The sequence below is a fragment of the Stegodyphus dumicola genome, chromosome 2, assembly GCF_044657685.1.
Source record: "Stegodyphus dumicola isolate Sdum_Otavi_A_Nest chromosome 2, ASM4465768v1".
NCBI lineage: Eukaryota > Metazoa > Arthropoda > Arachnida > Araneae > Eresidae > Stegodyphus > Stegodyphus dumicola.
The window spans coordinates 146,297,505-146,316,984 of NC_140769.1; the positions used below are offsets into that span (position 1 = coordinate 146,297,505).

General features: G+C 32.9%; 1 protein-coding gene across 4 annotated transcripts in view; it reads right to left on the minus strand.

The window, feature by feature from the left end:
- Positions 1-19,480, minus strand: part of LOC118203161 (RNA-binding protein 28) — a 127,681-nt gene that overhangs the window by 62,761 nt on the left and 45,440 nt on the right. For all 4 annotated transcript variants that reach the window (XM_085811199.1, XM_085811198.1, XM_085811200.1 and 1 more), the window contains 2 exons: positions 4,944-5,269; positions 165-362 (listed from right to left, as the gene is read on the minus strand). In XM_085811199.1, the coding sequence (XP_085667325.1) occupies positions 165-362; positions 4,944-5,269 (524 nt within the window). The remainder of the gene's footprint in view (positions 1-164; positions 363-4,943; positions 5,270-19,480) is intronic.

A 19,480-nucleotide genomic window follows, 5' to 3' on the forward strand; every position in this document is an offset into this window, starting at 1 on the left:
AATTTACATAAGTCTCATTTATTTTAGATAAATGAAAAAATTGTGGATTCTCCAATTTTCACTTCCATCTTTAACTGCCGCAAACAAATTTTAAGCAGTAGCTGCCTGAAATGATCATCGTAAAAACAAATCTATATCAACTATCAAAATTATTTTAGTAGTACCTGGGCTCTCTTTGCCATATCAGCTTGAGAAACACCCTCAGCTTCTGCTGAATTAGACAAAATCAAACCAACTTTGAGAAGCCTTAAATTCCTTTTATCCGATGGCTTTTTTGTTTCATTTGATTTTTCTCTGAGCTCTTCTTGACTAACAGCAAGTACACAAAGAAGCCTTCTTCCATCTAAAACAATGCCATCCATCTAAAAAAAATTGTTATAGAATTAGCCAAAGCTTACAATAGCAAATGAAATATAGAATATTTTAAGAGCTGATAAGCTCCTAAATATAATTTATTTGCAGAAAATCTATTTTATATTAGCAACTAGTTGCCTTGAAGAGTAATTATAAATATACATATATATATTTAACAAATTTTCTCATTCATAAAAGCTAATTTAAATTTTAAATTATGAAAATTTAATTGTATGCAAATAAAAGATTAATTATTGCTGTGAACCAATATGCAATATCATTTAAATTAATAAAGCATATATATATTAAGTGCAAGTATCTAAAACCAAGAAAAAATTTATAATCCAAAAATTTAAAGAATTTCTAAGACTAAATTAATTTGCATAAAGAGAATAATTGTTGAGCAGGCAGGTGACAGATCTTTTCAAGGTGAAGTTGCCTCCAAACCTAACTCTTCAATTACTCAATTCGTGTTTCGTCGTCTATATAGGCATGGGTTAAAGTATTATTCAAAACCAAAAGTAAAAACCAAATTTAGTGATTTGCTTAAATAAGAAATTTTAACTATTACAGAAATTTGAGAAATTTAGTAAGCAAATCGACTAGGAAACAAAATTATTAATTACAAGTACACTGCTAATGTAATTAAGAGTTTAAACCAAAGTAATTTAGGAACCCTTGCCTATTGGAACTTCCCCAACACAAATTATGCTTGTAAACGAAAATAAACTGATAAACTAAATTATAGGCTTGACTTCCATAACACAAAATTTTCCGGGAAATTTAATTTCAAAATTTGCAATTTTGATGTCATTTTCAACTTACACTGAGGTATCAGTTATATAAGTCAGAATAATTCAGGGAAATGAAAATGTGTATAATTTAATAGGCCATAAAAGGAATTCGTCAGAATTTTTCAGTAAAAGCAACATAAATTTTAAATTTGTAATAATAAATGAGTTCTAAATGTTCTTTTTTTCAGAACCACAAATAATTTTAAGTGTTAAAATAATACCAATTAATTATTTTAATACACATATATGTGATGTTTTAATGCACTGCTTGAAAATTACATAGTTAAAACGATGACACTTGAATACAGACGTGGTCGCTTGGAAACATCATTTTATTTCATCATCATAATTCAATACAATAACTTTTATGTACATGGGTTTTAGGTAACGAACAAGAGTTGACAGTTCAGAATAGTAGCAAATAGGTGCTGCAGGGCAGGAGAAGTTAAGAAAAACAATGACATAACTGCTTGTGAAGCAGTATTCATACAGTACAAAGTCCGAAATCCGGACTCGTTGGGACTTCAGAGATTCCGGATTTGGGATCATCAGTTTAAATCTAGTAAGATGGAAAGTAGACATTTTAAAATTAAAAATATGAAATCGTGATTTATTTAATACTTATTTGTTTACCTTATTAAAACATTTCTTTCAATATAAGTTGTTTAAGTTGCTTCGTTTTTTGTGCTATTACTTTCTCTTTAATTCTGTAGACAGACATAATCACTTTTTTAGTTACATTGTTGAAGTCCTGTAACTGTTGTTTTGAGAATTCTGACTTACTTTTCAATCGAAATTTTCTCGTTTTATGTAACTTCTCTGTCACTTTCTTCACTATCGGTAGCGGTATTTTCTGGAACTAGAACCATACTACAGATTTCGCCATTCATTAATTGATTGATGATTGAGAAGCATTGTCATCACAACAAAAAACTTCTTTTATATCATCTTCATTTATTACCGCTTCTCCACATTTTTTTACAAAATTCGTTAATTGGAAAATTTCATCTTTGTTTTGCGATATCCGAAAACCTTTAAAATTAGCAGATATCATCAAATTTAGCTATCCTTCACTATACATATTTGGCTACGCATCATGAGCTTGGTGACTAATGACAAGTTGTTCCATTAAATTTTATCTTGCTTCTATCGCCCACTGAGACAATTAAGCCTGAATTGTAATAGTTTAGTTATTTATTATACTTATGTCTATTTCTTGCACATGCAGAACTTACCTGAGTTCTGAATAAATTTTCACATATACTTAAGCCTTATTGAGCGCCAGCGCTAGATATCTTACCGCCTATTGCAGTTAGTCTGTGTGGGTCGTAAATTCTGCGACTCGGTGCGGCCATACGAGCCCCTGCACTGGTTCTGGGTTTATGTGAATAGCAAATCAGCTATTCTAAATTCAATTAGCCCTAAATGTAATCTTTGAGTCTATGAGTATCATCAACAAAATCTATTTCATATTTGCCAACCTATGACACTTAAAAATGAGGAGATTTTTCACATTGTTAAAAAGACTTTTTAAATGACGAAAATATAGTTTTTAATAATGAATTAACTTTAAATAGTAACTAATTCTTAAATACAAGCAACACAAAAATACTTTATATATAAAAAACATTTTTATTACTTGCATCATTTAATAAAACAAAAAAACACTTTAATCAGTTTTCGTACAAATGTTATAAACAGTGGCAGATTTTGCTTTCTTTATTCATAATTTTGTTCATAGCAATTGCCATGTAGGCCTGCTTTTGCTAATACAAGTGTTTCTAATGTGTCATCACATTAGAAATCACATGAACATCACATTTCTAATGTGTCATCATATTAGATCTAAATTTAGTCCTCGGTTTCGCAACACTGAAAATCATCTCGCACTCTCCATTACTACGGGGAACTGTCAAGATGGCCAACATAATTCTAGACAGTTCACTATATTTTAAAATTCCATCAACATCTTTCAGTTTTCCAATTAAACTCTACTGGGTGTCAATCCTAGCTGATTTTATAACTTCATCCCAGTTTTCTATTTGTAAACTGCTGTTATGCAGCTGTTGGAACTGTTTCAATTTTTCCTTCCTTTTAGAACTCCTTTCAAGATAATAATAAATATCAACAATGTGTTCATCCACATTTATTGGTAAAGAAGCTGCCCCTCTTTCAGCTGTGGCAAAGTGGCAGGTTGTGCTCCAGTAAAAAGGCAGAGAACAGACATTCTGCATTAATAATTTTTGGTCCTTTGTTTCCAAAGAAAAATTTAATTTTTCATTTTTTTAAAAACAACTCATGTTGTTGTTGTGTTTTTGTGTACACATGTGTTTGAGAACATCTGCCCTTCTACCATGCAAAATCGAAAAATCGCAAATTTATTTTTCCTTGAGGAAATAATGGAATGAAAGTCAACTGTGTACGATTTTTGAAACGTACACGTGTATTTCACCTTTCTCGCAGACATAACAAGATGATAATTTCTAAAATATTTCCCAAAGGCACGTGCACTCACACAACTCAGGACAAAATGACCGAATTAACTAAAGAATATACAAATAACAGCTTGCTTTGCCTTCATTGGCTAATATATGCCAGATGATACGCAGTGGAGCATGATGCCCATTGGAGAACTGGAGAACGAACGACGTTTCTGGATATGTATATGCTCTCACTCACAAAGCAGAAGTTATCTAATTCGCAAGGTTTTGTTTTAGATATAATCTAGAGAAAATTCAATTGCTTTTCAGACATCAAAAATCACTTTTTTTTTTTTTTTTTGTTGTTCATATAACAAAGTATTAAGCCAAGTTCCATAAAAATCGTGAGAAATTTTAAGAATAAGAAAAAGTCGGGAGAAATATATTGTAAATTGGGTTGGCGGGAGAGCAGTTGAAAATCGGGAGTCTCCTGCCTAAATCGGGAGAGTTGGCAACTCTGCCATTTTTAGCATATGGAAAGAAAGTTTTGGTAAATTTTTCCTTGTCAACATTTTTTAGTGCATTTAACTTAAATCTGTAATCTTCGCCAAGTGTAATGTCAACATAAAAGGTTACCATTCTCCTTATTATTCAATTACTAACATAAAAAAATCGTTTAGGCATCACTACATGAGTCATTACTCAAGTTGTATGTTTTGATAAACATGCAGAGATGAAAGGAACGTATAATAAATAATGATTCGCCAGGTTGGCGTCAGATCAACAATGTATCTATGTGAATGTTTTGGTTTGAGATGTGTGCCAAGTAGATATGCAGCAATGGAGCCAAATTACTGATCGTACAAATTTATGCTAAAATGATTGTTTCTTCAATAACAAGATATTTTATTTAGTGTTGAAATGAAATTAAGAATCGGGACTCTCCAGATGTTTTATATAGGATGGGGGAATCAAATGCACATACGTAAAGCCTACAAGAAAAACCTTATTGGTTTTGAGGTCTGGATTTTAGATCATTCTAGATAATGGATGTCCAGATTTCGGACTTTGTACTGTACTAGGCAGGTGCATATGTACAGCAAAGCTGCAATTGGTTAATTTTAGTTTTAGTTCTCTTTGCAAGCAGCATTATGTAATTTGGAAAAATCTCAAATTCGGGAGAAAAGATAAGCTTAGGAGGAGCACATAAAATTTAGAATAATCAATTTTGAGGTTGCCAATCATTTCGTAGCATAGCTAGCATATTTTATTATATCTTACACACATATACCTATATATATAAATTCTACAATATCATTCATTGATAATGAGCACAAAAAGACTACTTCAGGAAGAAAAGTATTATTATACTTACGCTAGATGATTTTTGAATAACCATATCTGCACTTGTCTTTTCTTTAAATTTGACAAATGCAGTACCTTTAGGATGGTCTGTTAGCTGATCAATGCACAATAAACAATATTCACATTTTCCAAAAGCCTCCATTGCATTCTTAAGATCATCTTGTGTAGTATTATATGAAATGTTTCGAATAAAAACAGTTCTTCCTTCGTTTACATCTTTGGAAGCTTTAGGCTTTGAATTAAAATTTTTATGTTTTGCTTCTAAACTCATATTTCTGTTAGTCGATTTCCCAGTTTTTCCATTTTCAAAACTGTTTCGTGTTTCTTCTTCTGATTCTGGAAAAAAAAAAAAAAAAGAAAGAAAAGTGAGCTGCTAGCATATATTGGATCATCCCATAAATAATACAGTTTTTATAATTGCATGAAAAGTCCAAATGGGACCTGCATCAATCTCTACATATAATAAAAGAAAGAATCTGTGTGTCTTTCGTTTATATGCTAATAGACCCAAGGCTACGAAATTTGGTACAGTCAAAAGTCTTTAATCTGGACATCCATAATCTGGAATGATCTATAATCCAGACCTCAAAGCTACAAACTTTCTGCGTATGTGTAATGCATTTACACATGCACACAATACCTTTAAGCATGCACCTATACGTTTATGCATGTGCATAATACATTTACGCATGCGCGTTTAATGTATAACGGACAATATAAGCTCTGCTAAAATTATCCAATTATCTATTTCAGTTAATGTTGCAGATTACATTGTTCCTTAATCTTTGAATTGGATCTGGCTTATTATTTTTTGCAGACTGTTAGAGCTATTTTATAAAAGTAAGTTTGAACTTTTGATTACGTCAAATAGAATTTCCGATTCTGGAGCTGCCAAAGGATCTACAAAGCGAAAGCATGTTTCGATGTCCATTAAACAAAAAGTGGAATTGCTGCAAAAAATGGATAAAGGCATGAAGAATGTGACAGAGAGGTGACTCCAGGTCATTTATCTAAAGATTGTCGAAAATTTCTTAAGTGTACAAAGTGTTTTAGCAAATATTATCTGCCTATGTGTCCCAATGACTGCAGGGAAACCGAAAAGGATAAACATGATCAAAAGGTCGAAATTACAGGGCATACTCTGACGAATTAGACAAGTATGTCTGAAGTACTGATGCAAACTCTGAAGGTCCGAATTCATGGAAATCAGAATCAACAGCTTATTAGAGCCCTCGTTGACACTGGGTCTCAAAGATCATATATTATGAAAGAACTGGCATCAGATATGGGGTATAAACCTGTGGGTGAAGAAAAAATGAAACACAGTCTTTTTGTAGGTACAGAATTAGTGCAGGAACATAAAAAATATCGAGTGATAATAAGTAATATAGAAGGTACTTATAAATGTAATTTTGAAGTTAATGACCAAAAGGAAATATGTGCTGCTGTTAAGAGTGTTATCATGCACATATTCAGTAACTGAAAGCTACCGACCAAGCCCTGCCGAAAGAACAGTTAAGCCAACGACCTCTAGTTGAAAGGAGGGAGGAGAAAATCTGGCAATGAGAAGAAGAAGCGTGTTTGATGTGAGAAGAACGGCATGCTCATGTGAAAAAATTTGAAATGAGTTTTTCTGTATACCGAGTTTTTTTTTTTTTTTTTTTTTTTAAGAACTGAAAGGTGCAATGCAGTACTTGTGAATAAAAACAATACTTTGTGAAAAGATAATGTGTATTTACAAAATGAAAGTAGCTCATGTTATTGTTAAACCTGCATAAGTATCCCAGTTTATTTCCTGCAAATAGAGTTGACTAATAACATTAACAAGTGGATGGAAATGAACCGACAAAGATGAATTAGTCCAGGATCGTTTTGACAGTGGTGGCAGCTGGTCAGATATATATTTGTCGACTCAGAAAAAGCTCAAGTGAATTCCTTACGAATGCTGTTAAGCATATTAAGTGTAATACAGTAAAAAGCCTTTAATCCGGACATCCATAATCCGGAATGACCTATAATCCGGACCTCAAAGCTACAAACTTTCTGCACATGCGTCAACGCAAAGCGCGGTGACGCATGCGCATGTTTAAATGAATATGCAATTACACATGCGCATTTAATGTATAACGGACGGTATAAGTTAAGCTAAAATTATCTTATTATCTATTTCAGTTAATGTTGCAGATTGCGTTGCTCCTTAATCTTCTAATTGGATACAGCTTATTATTTTTTGCAGACTGTTAGAGCAGTTTTATAAAAACTTGAACTTTCGATTATGTCAAAAAGAATTTCCGATTCCGGAGCTGCCAAAGTATCTACAAAGCGAAAGCATGTTTAGATGTCCATTAAACAAAAAGTGGAATTGCTGCAAAAAATGGATAAAGGCATGAAGAAGGTGACAGAGAGGTGATTTGTTTCTCTAACCATTCGGGGGGGGGACGTCGCGGCACGCAATGAACTGGAAGTTTATCTGTCAGCACTATCCTCAGCTTCAGCGCAGACGTTTTTATTTTATTTGGCTTATATTTCCTTACTATATGTAGTGTTTCATCTCGATGAACTCCGATATGATTTAAATCAATTTTCTCGTAATAATAAATATCACGAATACACATCAAATAGTTTTCTGGTTGCAATTTTCTAATTTCGACTATGCGTAATGTATGCTTTACGCATGCGCGCGTTGAAAGAAATGTTTATTAAAGTAAACAAATAAATATTACGCTTTTTTTTTTTTTTTTTTTTGTAAATTTTGATACCCTTTAGAACACAACTGTTCTTTATTTCATAAATTACAGTTTCATATTTTTAATTTTATAATGTCTGCATACCATATCACCAGTTTTAAACCGATGATCTATAATCCAGAAAAACCGATAATCCGGAATCGCGGAAGTCCTGACGAGTCCGGATTAAAGACTTTTGACTATATATGTGTGCATCTAGACAAGAGTCAGTGCACCTCAAGGTGAGTTTTTCAAAATTCGAATCAGATTTTTTTTAAATTTTATCGTAATATTTTGATTAGTTTCATTCTTTTAAAAATATGGTTTGTGCAACCGTTTTTCATTCAAGTGTATACTGGACTGCTGACTGTTGAAAATCAGCACTGTTGCCACTTAGAAAAATGAGGGCGATAATTCTGTGCAGTTTTTAAATTGAATGTTTTGTTGGGAGTGGTGATAAAGGCAAAGCATATTTTGCTTCCCTTAAATAAAGCTAAGACTAATCTAAATAAAATTCACGCTTTATTCCGTAAATTAAAATAAAAGAGCTAACACTGTAGCCTTTACATTTAAAATCATTTGATTGAAAGCAAACTAGCATTATGCTAACTCATAATAATAGAAGAGAACAAGACAATCGCTGATACCGGCGTACATATATAAAATACTCGGCCAACCTGCCAATCTTGACGTCATCGACCAATCAGCGGCAACCACGTTAGCTTACCGCCGATTGACCTCCGATCAAAATTTGCATGTGGAAAACTAAAGCCAACAAACGGCCCTCTTTTCCTCATGCAAAGACAAAAAACAAAACTTGCACAGAATTACAGAAGTTCATAGTTCAGTTCTATTATACGAAAACACTTATTTTCTTTAAACACTGAAAACATCTAAACAAAACTTTCTTAAATTAACAGCAGTCGCTGCTTTTGTAAATAAGTGGGCAGCATTTAATTTACTGGTGATAAATTCAAGGTCAAACACTCCATCATTTACTAGTCTTCTAACAAAGTGATATTTTACGTCTATGTGCTTAGTTCAGCAATTTTCTATTGGCAATCTAGAAAAATCAATGGCATCAATTATCACAAAATAGTTTACATTCTCTTAAATTAAACTTTAAAATTTCATCTTGTAAGACATTTTACGTCCACATTAATTCCTTTGCTGCTTCAGATAAAGTGATATACTCCGTGTTGGATTTCAAAACAATGTAGTTTGTATTTACTTTCCTTTAATTTTACAATATTTATTACTTTTACCTTTTGGCCACTAATAATTGTTGTTAGTTTGGTTTCGTGAGAGTGGCGGCAGGGCAATTCATAGAACTAGGTAAATATGGTGTTTCTGTAGTTAGTGAGGCTTATTGAAGATTAATTGTATGTTATATACCTGAGTGATGTTTTAGTAAATAAATGAATACTTTTGAATATACGAGGCGTATTCGGAAACTAAGTATGGTTTTGAAAAAAAAAAAAAAAAAAAAATAGTAAAATAATTTTTTCAAATCCAATTTTCTTTTTACATGAAAATACATGTCTTAAACTATTTTTCAACATAATTTCCACCAATGCTCAAACACTTGTCATAGCGGGTGACCAGTTTTTGTATAGCATCATCAAAGAAACTTCCCGCCAGTTTCGATAATCACAACTCCACAGCATTTTTCGTGTCATCGTCAGATCCAAAGCGCTTGCCACCAAGCTCACGCTTTATGTGCAGAAACAAGTGATAATCGGACAGCGCCAAGTCCGGGCTGTACAGCGGGTGATCGAACTGCTCCCAATGAACCTGTCGAATTAACGATTGAGTGACACCAGCAGTATGGGGCCAAGCATTGTCATGGAGCAACACAATTCCTTTACTGAGCATTCCTCTTCGTTTATTTTGAATGGCTGCCCTTAGTTTTGTTAAAGTCTCACAATATTGTGCCGCATTAATGGTTTCACCTCTGGGAAGAAATTCAGTATGCAAAACACCTTTCCTATCCCAGAAGACAGTGCACATGATTTTTTGTGATGACACTGTCACTTTGAACTTTTGTTTTTTCGGAGAATGAGTGCGTCTCCACTCCATCGAATGTTGTTTCGATTCTGGTGTGAAATGACACACCCAAGTTTCATCACCTGTCACAATTTGATTAAAAAAGTTTTCTCCCTCATCACTGTACCGTGTGAGAAATGTCAGGGCACTACCAAGTCGCTTTGTTTTGTGAACATCAGTGAGCACTTTTGGAACCCATCGGGAACACAGTTTGCGATAATTCAAGCGGTCAGACACAATTTCGAACAAAACAGTACGTGAAACTTGTGGAAATGCCTCTGAAAGAGTTGTCATTGTGAAGCGTCTGTTCTCATGAATTGCTTCAACTTTCCTTACCAAATCATCGGTGACAACAGAAGGCCGACCACTCCGAGCCTCGGCGTGGACATTTGTTCGACCTGCATTAAACATTCTTACCCACTTTCTCACCATTCCATCACTTATCGAGTATTCACCATAAACTTCTATCACTTGACGATAAATTTCGGCCGGTTCAACATTCCTCGCGTTCAAAAATTTAATCACGGCACGAATCTCACAGTCAGCGGGAGAACTAATTGTCTTAAACATTTTGAATATGCACAGCAAACTGAAAACACAACATAGAGCAACAAAAATGGCGACAATTGAAAGTCAGTGAACAAGAAAGACTAGTGCGCATGTGCGGGACGCCTACCACAGCGCTAGAATGAAACAGTATTTAGTTTCTGAATACGCTACCTAGTAGTCTCTTAGAGTCCGTGATACGCTGGTAGCATAATAGTTTGACACGTAAGCGAACACTCCACTTCCATGGTTGATAAACTTACACATTTTTGTTTAACAGTTTTCCAGATTACCGGTACTTCATCTAAATATAATATAAATCCTCCCATGGACACGCGATCATGGGAGGATTTATATTATATTTAGATGAAGTTTTATATGTTTAATTTTCAATAAGTTTAACTTATATAATTTAGTACTATTGAGATAACCGAGCAATTTCAACAATGCTTCCCAATGCCTGATTCCAGGATTCTCCTGAAATTGTGATAATGTCCGGATCTCGGACTTTTACTGTATTTTTATTATACGGTAGGTGCTACGTAACTGCTAAATTGCTTAGTTGTCAAAGAAAAAGGTGCACATGCACAGGTTTAGTTTTGTTGCCAGTGGTGATAAAGGCAAAGCATATTTTGCTTCCCTTAAATAAACTAATCTAAATAAAATTCATGCTTTATTCCGTAAATTAAAATAAAAGAGCTAACATTGTAGCCTTTACATTTAAAATCATTTGATTGAAAGCAAACTAGCATTATGCTAACTCGTAATAACACAAGAGAACAAGACGTTTGCCGATACCGGCATACATATATAATACTCGGCCAACCCGCCGATCTTGACGTCATCGACCAATCAGTGGCAACCACGTTAGCTTACCGCCGATTGACCTCCGATCAAAATTTGCATGTGGAAAACTAAAGCCAACAAACGGCCCTCTTTTCCTCATGCAAAGACAAAAAACAAAACTTGCACAGAATTACAGAAGTTCATAGTTCAGTTCTATTATACGAAAACACTTATTGTCTTTAAACACTGAAAACATCTAAACAATACTTTCTTAAATTAACAGCAGTTCCTGCTTTTGTAAATAAGTCGGCAGTATTTAATTTACTGGTGATAAATTCAAGGTCAAACCCTCCATCATTTACTAGTCTTCTAACAAAGTGATATTTTACGTCTATGTGCTTAGTTCGGCGATTTTCTATTGGCAATCTAGAAAAATCAATGGCAGACTTGTTATCACAAAATAGTTTACACTCTCTTAAATTAAACTTTCATCTTGTAAGACATTTTTCGTCCACATTAATTCCTTCGCTGCTTCAGATAAAGCGATATACTCCGCTTCCATGGTTGATAAACTTACACATTTTTGTTTAACAGTTTTCCAGATTACCGGTACTTCATCTAAATATAATATAAATCCTTCCATGGATATGCGGTCATTTCTATTACTTGCATAATCAGCATCTGAATAACAATATGAATTTATATGGTTAATCGATAAGTTTAACTTGCATAATTTAGTACTATTGAGATAACCAAGCAATTTCAACAATGCTTCCCAATGCCTAATTCCAGGATTCTCCTGAAATTGTGATAAGATATTCACTGCATATGTAATATCAGGCCTCGTCCTGTTAGCTACAAAAACTAACATCCTAACAGATTTCTAAAGGGTAACGTATGCATTTCCACAATTTCTGCACTTGTAGATGGACAATCTAATTTTGTAAGAATAGTGCCTTTAGCCATGGGAAGTGAAGTTATTGGTATCTGGAACTGTTTAAATTTTTCAAAAATTTCTTCGATATATTTTTGCTGATGTATAAAAACCCCATTCTCATTCTCTAAGAATTCAATTCCAACTAACGTTTTAGTTTTGCCTAATATTTTAAGATCAAAAAACTTACTCAGCTGTGAAATTACTTTATCTATACTATATATTGATCTTTACTAAAAATCACAATACCATCTACTTATAATAAGAGAATTACATTTGAACTCTTATAAACACAATTACACCATTGTATTTTCTTAAAATGTAGATTTTCTAAAGTACTTTCAAATTCACAAAACCATTCACGGCCGCTTTGATGTAGACCATAAATGGCCTTGTGTAATAAACACACTTTATTTTTCTCTTCGATAAATCCCTCTGGTTGGGACATATATATTTTCTCATTTAGGTTTGCATATAACTATGCGTTCTTTACATCTAACTGACAATTAGTCCATCCATATAAACATACCAGGATAGTGAAAAATATTCTTATGATTGAAAATTTTACTACAGGACTGTAAACGTCATCAAAATCTTCACCTCTTTTCTGCCTGAATCCCTGTGCTACTTAATGTGCTTTGTATCTAACCACTTGATTCTTTTCATTCCTTTTTAGCGTATAGACCCATTTGTTTCCTATCATAGTTTTATTTTCTGGGTTTTCGACCTTTCTTTTCCTTTCTTTTCTTCATTGTGTCAATTTCTTCTTTCATTGCCTTATCCCATTCTTCGGCATTTACTGATTTTCGTGCTTCTTTAAAATTTTGTGGGATAACAATTTCTATGGAATTTGCCTCTTCAGACACGGAGCTAGTCTCCTGTTCTACAAAATTAACTTTCCACAAGTATTAATTTTTTCCACTAAAATCGAACTTATCTTTTTCAAATTTAATATTTCTTGCCTCACAATACTTTTCAATATCATTATAGGATCTAAAACGGGTGTCTGTTCCCTCTACATAATAATATATGTCTGCACGTGTTCCATCTGGCCTTTTAACTGCTTTTCTTTGCCAGTTTAAGTCTGATACTTCTTTTGGAGTAGATTTGTCATCTGACAACTTTATTTCTTCTCTAGAAATTTCCTGTTCTTCATCTGATTCTGCTAATAGCTCAGGTTCCTCTAGTCTTTTAAATTTAGGTTTTGATTTCTGTTCCAGGATGCCATTTGCTGCATACAATTTTTCATCGAACTTCACATTACAGGTTTCTTATTAATCTGCATTCTTCTGGCAGCAATATCCTATATCCCCTAGTTTCCTTCGCATTTCCTACCATGATTCTTTCTTTGCACCTCATCTGTAATTTATTTCTAATCTGTTTTGGCATGCCAACATAGGTTTTACAACGAAATATTTTAAAATAAACAACACTGGGTTTTCTATTTAGGAACATTTCATAAGGGGTTCAGTTGCTTTTATGACATACTCTGTTCCACGTATGTACGAAACAGCCAAGAGCTTCTGCCCACCATTCTTTTCCCATTTTACCATCACTAAGCATAGCTTTAACTGCGTCTAATGCCGTTCGGTTAAAACGTTCACACCCACTGTTCTCTTCTGGGGTGTACGCGTTTGTGGGTTCAACACTAATTCCATTTTCGGCTAAGTACCCTTCGAATTGCCTGTTACAGAATTCCCCACCATTATCGGTGCGTATACTTATTAATTTTCTATTCGTCAGTCTTTCCATTTGCCTATGATGATTCTTAAAGTTGTAGAACGATTCATTTTTATTTTTCATACAATAGACTGTTACTAATCTACTATAGTCATCCACAATAGCAAGAAAATATTTACTCCCACCCTTAGATGGAACTGATAGTGGGCTACAAACGTCTAAATAAACCAACTGCAATGGTTTATCCGATCTCTTCGGAACAGTTTTAAAAGTTATTCTACTAGATTTAGCAATAATACACAGTTCACACCTGTCCATTGGTTTTTCAATTTCAGGTAACCCTTTCACGCTTTGATTCTTACTAGTTTTCTTAATATAATCAAAATTTACGTGGCTAAATCTCTGATGCCATAGCATTGCATTTTCTACTTTATTTAACCTTCCAATTTCTGTACCGTAACCAACCTCTTTTTTATCTCTTGCATATCTTAATGGTTTTACGTGATAAAGTCCGTCATATCGTTTAGCGTAGCATAATCTATCCCAATTATTATTAAAGTATATCCACATGTTCCCTTTTGAAATCACAAAATGAGCACCTGCCTTTTCTAACCTTGCTCCCGATAATAAATTTCTTCTTAGATTTGGATTATATAACACATTGTCTAACTCAATCAAATTTATTCGATTGCCCACTTTTACTGCAAATTTGATGGTACCCTTTCCTAGTACTTTACTTTCACAATTTCCTACAGCTAAAAACATACGTATATTGTTTATTTCTTCGAAATTTGTCATTAAATTTCTATTATTACAAAAATGAGTTGTAGCTGCAGTATCTATGACCAAATTAAATTTATCTGCGTTACCTCCTTTATCTGTAGTTGTTACATAATTTTCTACTAACATTAATTCTTTATTTTTAAACTGTCCATTTTTATCGTCTATTTTAAACTTCTGATTTTTACTTACATTTTCTTTACATCGAGCGATTAAGTGTCCAAATTTATAACATCTGAAACAAGGTCCCATTCTCATATTCCCCATCTTTTTCTTAGATTTCGTTTTATTTTCAACTCTATCTTTCCCTGCATTTGAACCAATAGTTTTAAACACACTTACCTTGCTGTCTTCTAAATCGGCATTTACCTGGCGAAGTCGGCTTTCTTCCCTTACCAGTTCTTCAGCAATTCTTTCCAGCATAAAATCTTCGTCCTTCCACCTATAGATCAACTGTACAATGCCGGAGTATTCCTGGGGTAAACTCCTTATTGCCTGAAATCCTTTAAAAGATCTGCCAAGTTGTGACCAGCTTCAGCCAACTTCTTTGCAGTCATTCGTATCTTCATGATAAATAATCCTATTTCTTCATTTGGTGTATATTTAATACTAAAAGTATTCCAGTAACTGAAGTATCCTTGCTCTTGTTTTGGGTTCGAATTGCTTCTGTAGAACTTCCCATGCTTCTTTACCACTTGAACATTCTTGTATCAGCGGCCTGAACTCAGTTTTAATTCCATAATATAATGTAGTAAAGGCTCTGTTCTCTCTCAGTGTGAACTCCTGCTTTTCCCGCCTTGTTGCACTTTTATCCAATTCTTCTTCTTTATCCTCTATGAAGCTCCAACAGTTTCTATCCAGTAACAGCATTTTCATATCAACTTTCCATCGATCCCAGTTGTCATGGTTTAACAGCTCAAAACCTTCAGGTAGTAATGACATCTTCAATTAAGTGTGAGCACAACGACTTGAACAAACTTCTAAGGTCAGCTTCTTTTCGTGGATAACAGCCCTCTTCACCTAAATTCCTTCAATGGAGAGTTGAATTGGATGACAAATTAGCTGTTGGCACTGGGCCCATAACCCTGTTGGCAGTGGTGATAAAGGCAAAGCATATTTTGCTTCCCTTAAATATAGCTAAGACTAATCTAAATAAAATACTTGCTTTATTCCGTAAATTAAAATAAAAGAGCTAACACTGTACCCTTTCCATTTAAAATCATTTGATTGAAAGCAAACTAGCATTACTCTTAACTCATAATAACACAAGAGAACAAGACAATCGCCGATACCGGCGTACATATATATAATACTCGGCCAACCCGCCGATCTTGATGTCATCAGCCAAACAGCGGCAACCACGTTAGCTTACTGCCGATTGACCTCCAATCAAAATTTGCATGTGGAAAACTAAAGCCAACACGTTTCTCTTGGATACTGGACGTTTGTTGAGAGAAGGCAACGGGAAGTTGGTTAATTTACTTATTAGGATAATTAATAATTATATTAAGAGATATTGCTTATTTCATTGTAATTTTGTTATATCTAATAAATTGTTTTTTTTTTAATTTGTAGGTAATTTGGAAGCAGAGACATGAAAAATTAGCAACCGCCTTCACTGGGAATCGAACCACGGACCTCTGGAATACCGGCCCAGCATGAAGACACACTACACCACGAAGTCACGCAAAAAAGGCGGGAGAAATACCTTATATACTAACCCCTTTAAAGGGCGACTGGGGTTTTTAGACTCAATCGCCAAATCCTGGGTGAGGAGAATAATCATTACACACCCTTTTAATTCGGGCGGTACTGTAGAGACATTAGGTAATTTGGAAACAAGAGAGATGAAAAATTAGCAATCGCCTTCACCGGGAATCGAACCATGGACCTCTGGAATTCCGGCGAAACGTGCAGAACCACTACACCACAAAGACATGCTAGAAAGGCAGGAGAAATACCTTATAAATTTGTGGGGGGTTTTTTATGATGAAGTTATTCTGCAGAGTAAAATTCTGCGAAGTTTCTAAATTTAATGTTTAGTATTCCCTTCAGGCATTTTTCCGGTACATTTAAAAGCCAGACAAAGGCTGGCAGCGTAGCCGCTAATTGCTAGGCAGTAATTTCACCTTGTTCTCATTCTCAGACCAAGTTCTTAAAAGTACAACTTGATTTTAAAAGTTATTCTTTCAAAGCTACAATCAAAGTGAAAAAGAAGCATATTTTATTTTATCAAATAAATTGTCATTAACAGTAATATTAATGCTGTGTATAGAAATGAGACAGTCACCATAAGCCCATGTCAATAAAGTTTTCGGAAATTCCAAGCTAAAAACAATAAACCATAGCCTAGAAGATGAGCCTTGTCATGTAAGAACTGCAGAGTTCAATGAAGATATCTTGCAAATGATGTTGGAATAAATTCTATCACAACTACTGGAAGACTAACAGAGAGTGAAGAAGAGTATTTTTTTCAGATTTAAAAAGGACTTTGTTTATTTCAATTTCGAAAAGTAACAGAAGTGTTAAACAATTGCATCATTTATGGTATGTATCAATATTAATTAAATTTGATATATATTTATTAATATCTCTTTTTTTATTAAACCTATTTGATTCTTCCTTTCATATTTCAAAATTTGTATTTTTAATCAATAATTAGAATAAATGAAAACCCCACAGGTACACATATCTAAGAATGATATTATAAGTCCTTAATAACATATGAATTAATAAATAACTGTGTATGCTCTTATATTCAAAATATTCAAGTAAAATGCCAGTAAGAGAGTTATATTTGAAAGGTGAAAATTTATTACCCTAGTCACCTTTCAAGTAACATCTATTACAAAATTTACATAGCGCAAAAAAAAGGAGGGGACAGTTCTATATCTCCTGTTCTGGTGGGCTGATTGACGAAATTCAACTTGCATTTTTTATGACGTGAAACTGCAACTTAGGATATGTATTAGATTTATATATAGCATTGTTCTCATATAGGTATTTTGACACAAAATTGGACTTTTTCTGAAATGACATGGCCACTTTTTTTCCATATTTCGATTCTACGATTCAAACTAATGCAAACTGCCAAGTTTTGTAAAAATTGCACGAGTAGTTTTTAAAAAATTAGCTCTCAAAATTTTAGCTCCTCAATATTAATTGAATTTGATATATATTTATTAATATCTCTTTTTTTTTATTAAACCTATTTCATTCTTCCTTTCATATTTCAAAATTTGTATTTTTAAATAATTTTTATAATTTTTTTGAAAAACATTTTGTATTATAACCTATAAAATTTTTAACATCCTCTTAAAGTAGATGTATTTCTAAGCATACCTGCAAAAAATTAGAGTTTCTTATTCAAACTTTCCTACGATATACGTGAATTTACATTTTGTCGTGTTTTGAAATTTGGTGTATTTATTACAAGTGATAAAAAGAAAATTTGGTTTATGCACTTTGTTAGTAATTATTTGAAAGTATGAACGATGCTTTTTTTTTTTTTTTTTTCCCACTCATGTACAATGATGAAAAAGGAAAGGAAAATAGGTTGCTATAAATTAAGAAGTTCGCCAAGTAAATTATTCGGGGCACAAATGGAAAAAATTTGCCAAGATAAATTTTTAAATTTCTCCATAAATTTCACACCAAAAATTACAAAATTTAATATCTAGGCATCATTTGAGGCATAGAATCGAAAAACAGAAAAAAAAAATGGTATGTTATTTCCGAAAAAAGTCTGATTTTGTGTCAAAATACCTATGTTAAAACAAAGCTATATATAAATATAATATATATCCTAAGTCCCACTTTCGAGAAATGCAAATGGAAAACGCAAGCTGATTTTCTTCAATCGGCCCAGTAGAACGGGAGATATTAGAATTGTACCTTTTTTTTTTTTTTTGCACAGTGTACCTATTCCATTGCTCCTGACATTTCTGGAAGTAGTAGCTGAAGTCTACAGTAGCTACTGGGCCAATTTTTTTTAAAGGAAAATGAAAGCTTTTTTTAATAACAAAACTCTATTTTTAATTTTATTAACAAAACATTTATCAGAACATACTTAAACAGCATTGATAATGACATAAAGGGAGGGATCCAATTTTATTTATTTTCTTACTGGAATTTAAAGTTTGTTATCTGCAAGAAATTTCTGATGGTTACACTTTGTAATTCAAACATACTGACAGTTAAATATTAAATTTTCAGACTGACGTTTATTTCAAATAATTCTAATTTGCTGAAGAAACCACTAAAAAAACTTAACAACAAATTTCACAAACTTTGCAAGTGGAAAAAATTTTAAATAAATTATATGCCAACCTAATATTTATTCCTTTTATTTATTAAACATTTCTTTGTTGCGTGCAAAAAAATACATACATTTTTAAGCAAATAATAATAAACTTTTTTTATTTCTTACTACTGCACTTCATGGCATTTTGATTTCAATCAAGTTTTTTACCATGGAGAAAAATTACTAGAAACTAACTTTATCACAAAATGTACAAACTCATCAGTCAATCTCATTCTTTCTTAAGAACTTATTAATTTTTAACTTAAAAAAAACTATTCACACATAAATGCCCTTCCAAACAAAGCAATTATTCCTATTGCAAATATTCTTAACTGAGGGTATTTATCATTTGAAAAATATGGAAAAAAACGTCAATCAAATTCTTATCTACAAATCTGTCAACAAGTTATATAACAGTATAAATTAATTACCTCTAGCTGTAGATTTTCAGAGCCATTAGTAACTTTTATTTCTAGCAATAATAAAAATAATATCAAACTGGGCAAAAAATTTAGTAAATAAAATATTGGTAATGCAATTATAAAGCTTGTAATACTATTAACATGTATACATTGTCACAAAACAATGTGATTTAGCACCATTAATGGATAAGCATGATGTCTTAATACAATCACAAGGAGTTTATTTACTTTTAATGTGAACTCGATTAATTCTTGATAAGCTGACATAATTTTTGTGAAGAAGTATGCAGTTCTAATTTTTCCTTGCATTTTGAAAAAATAATT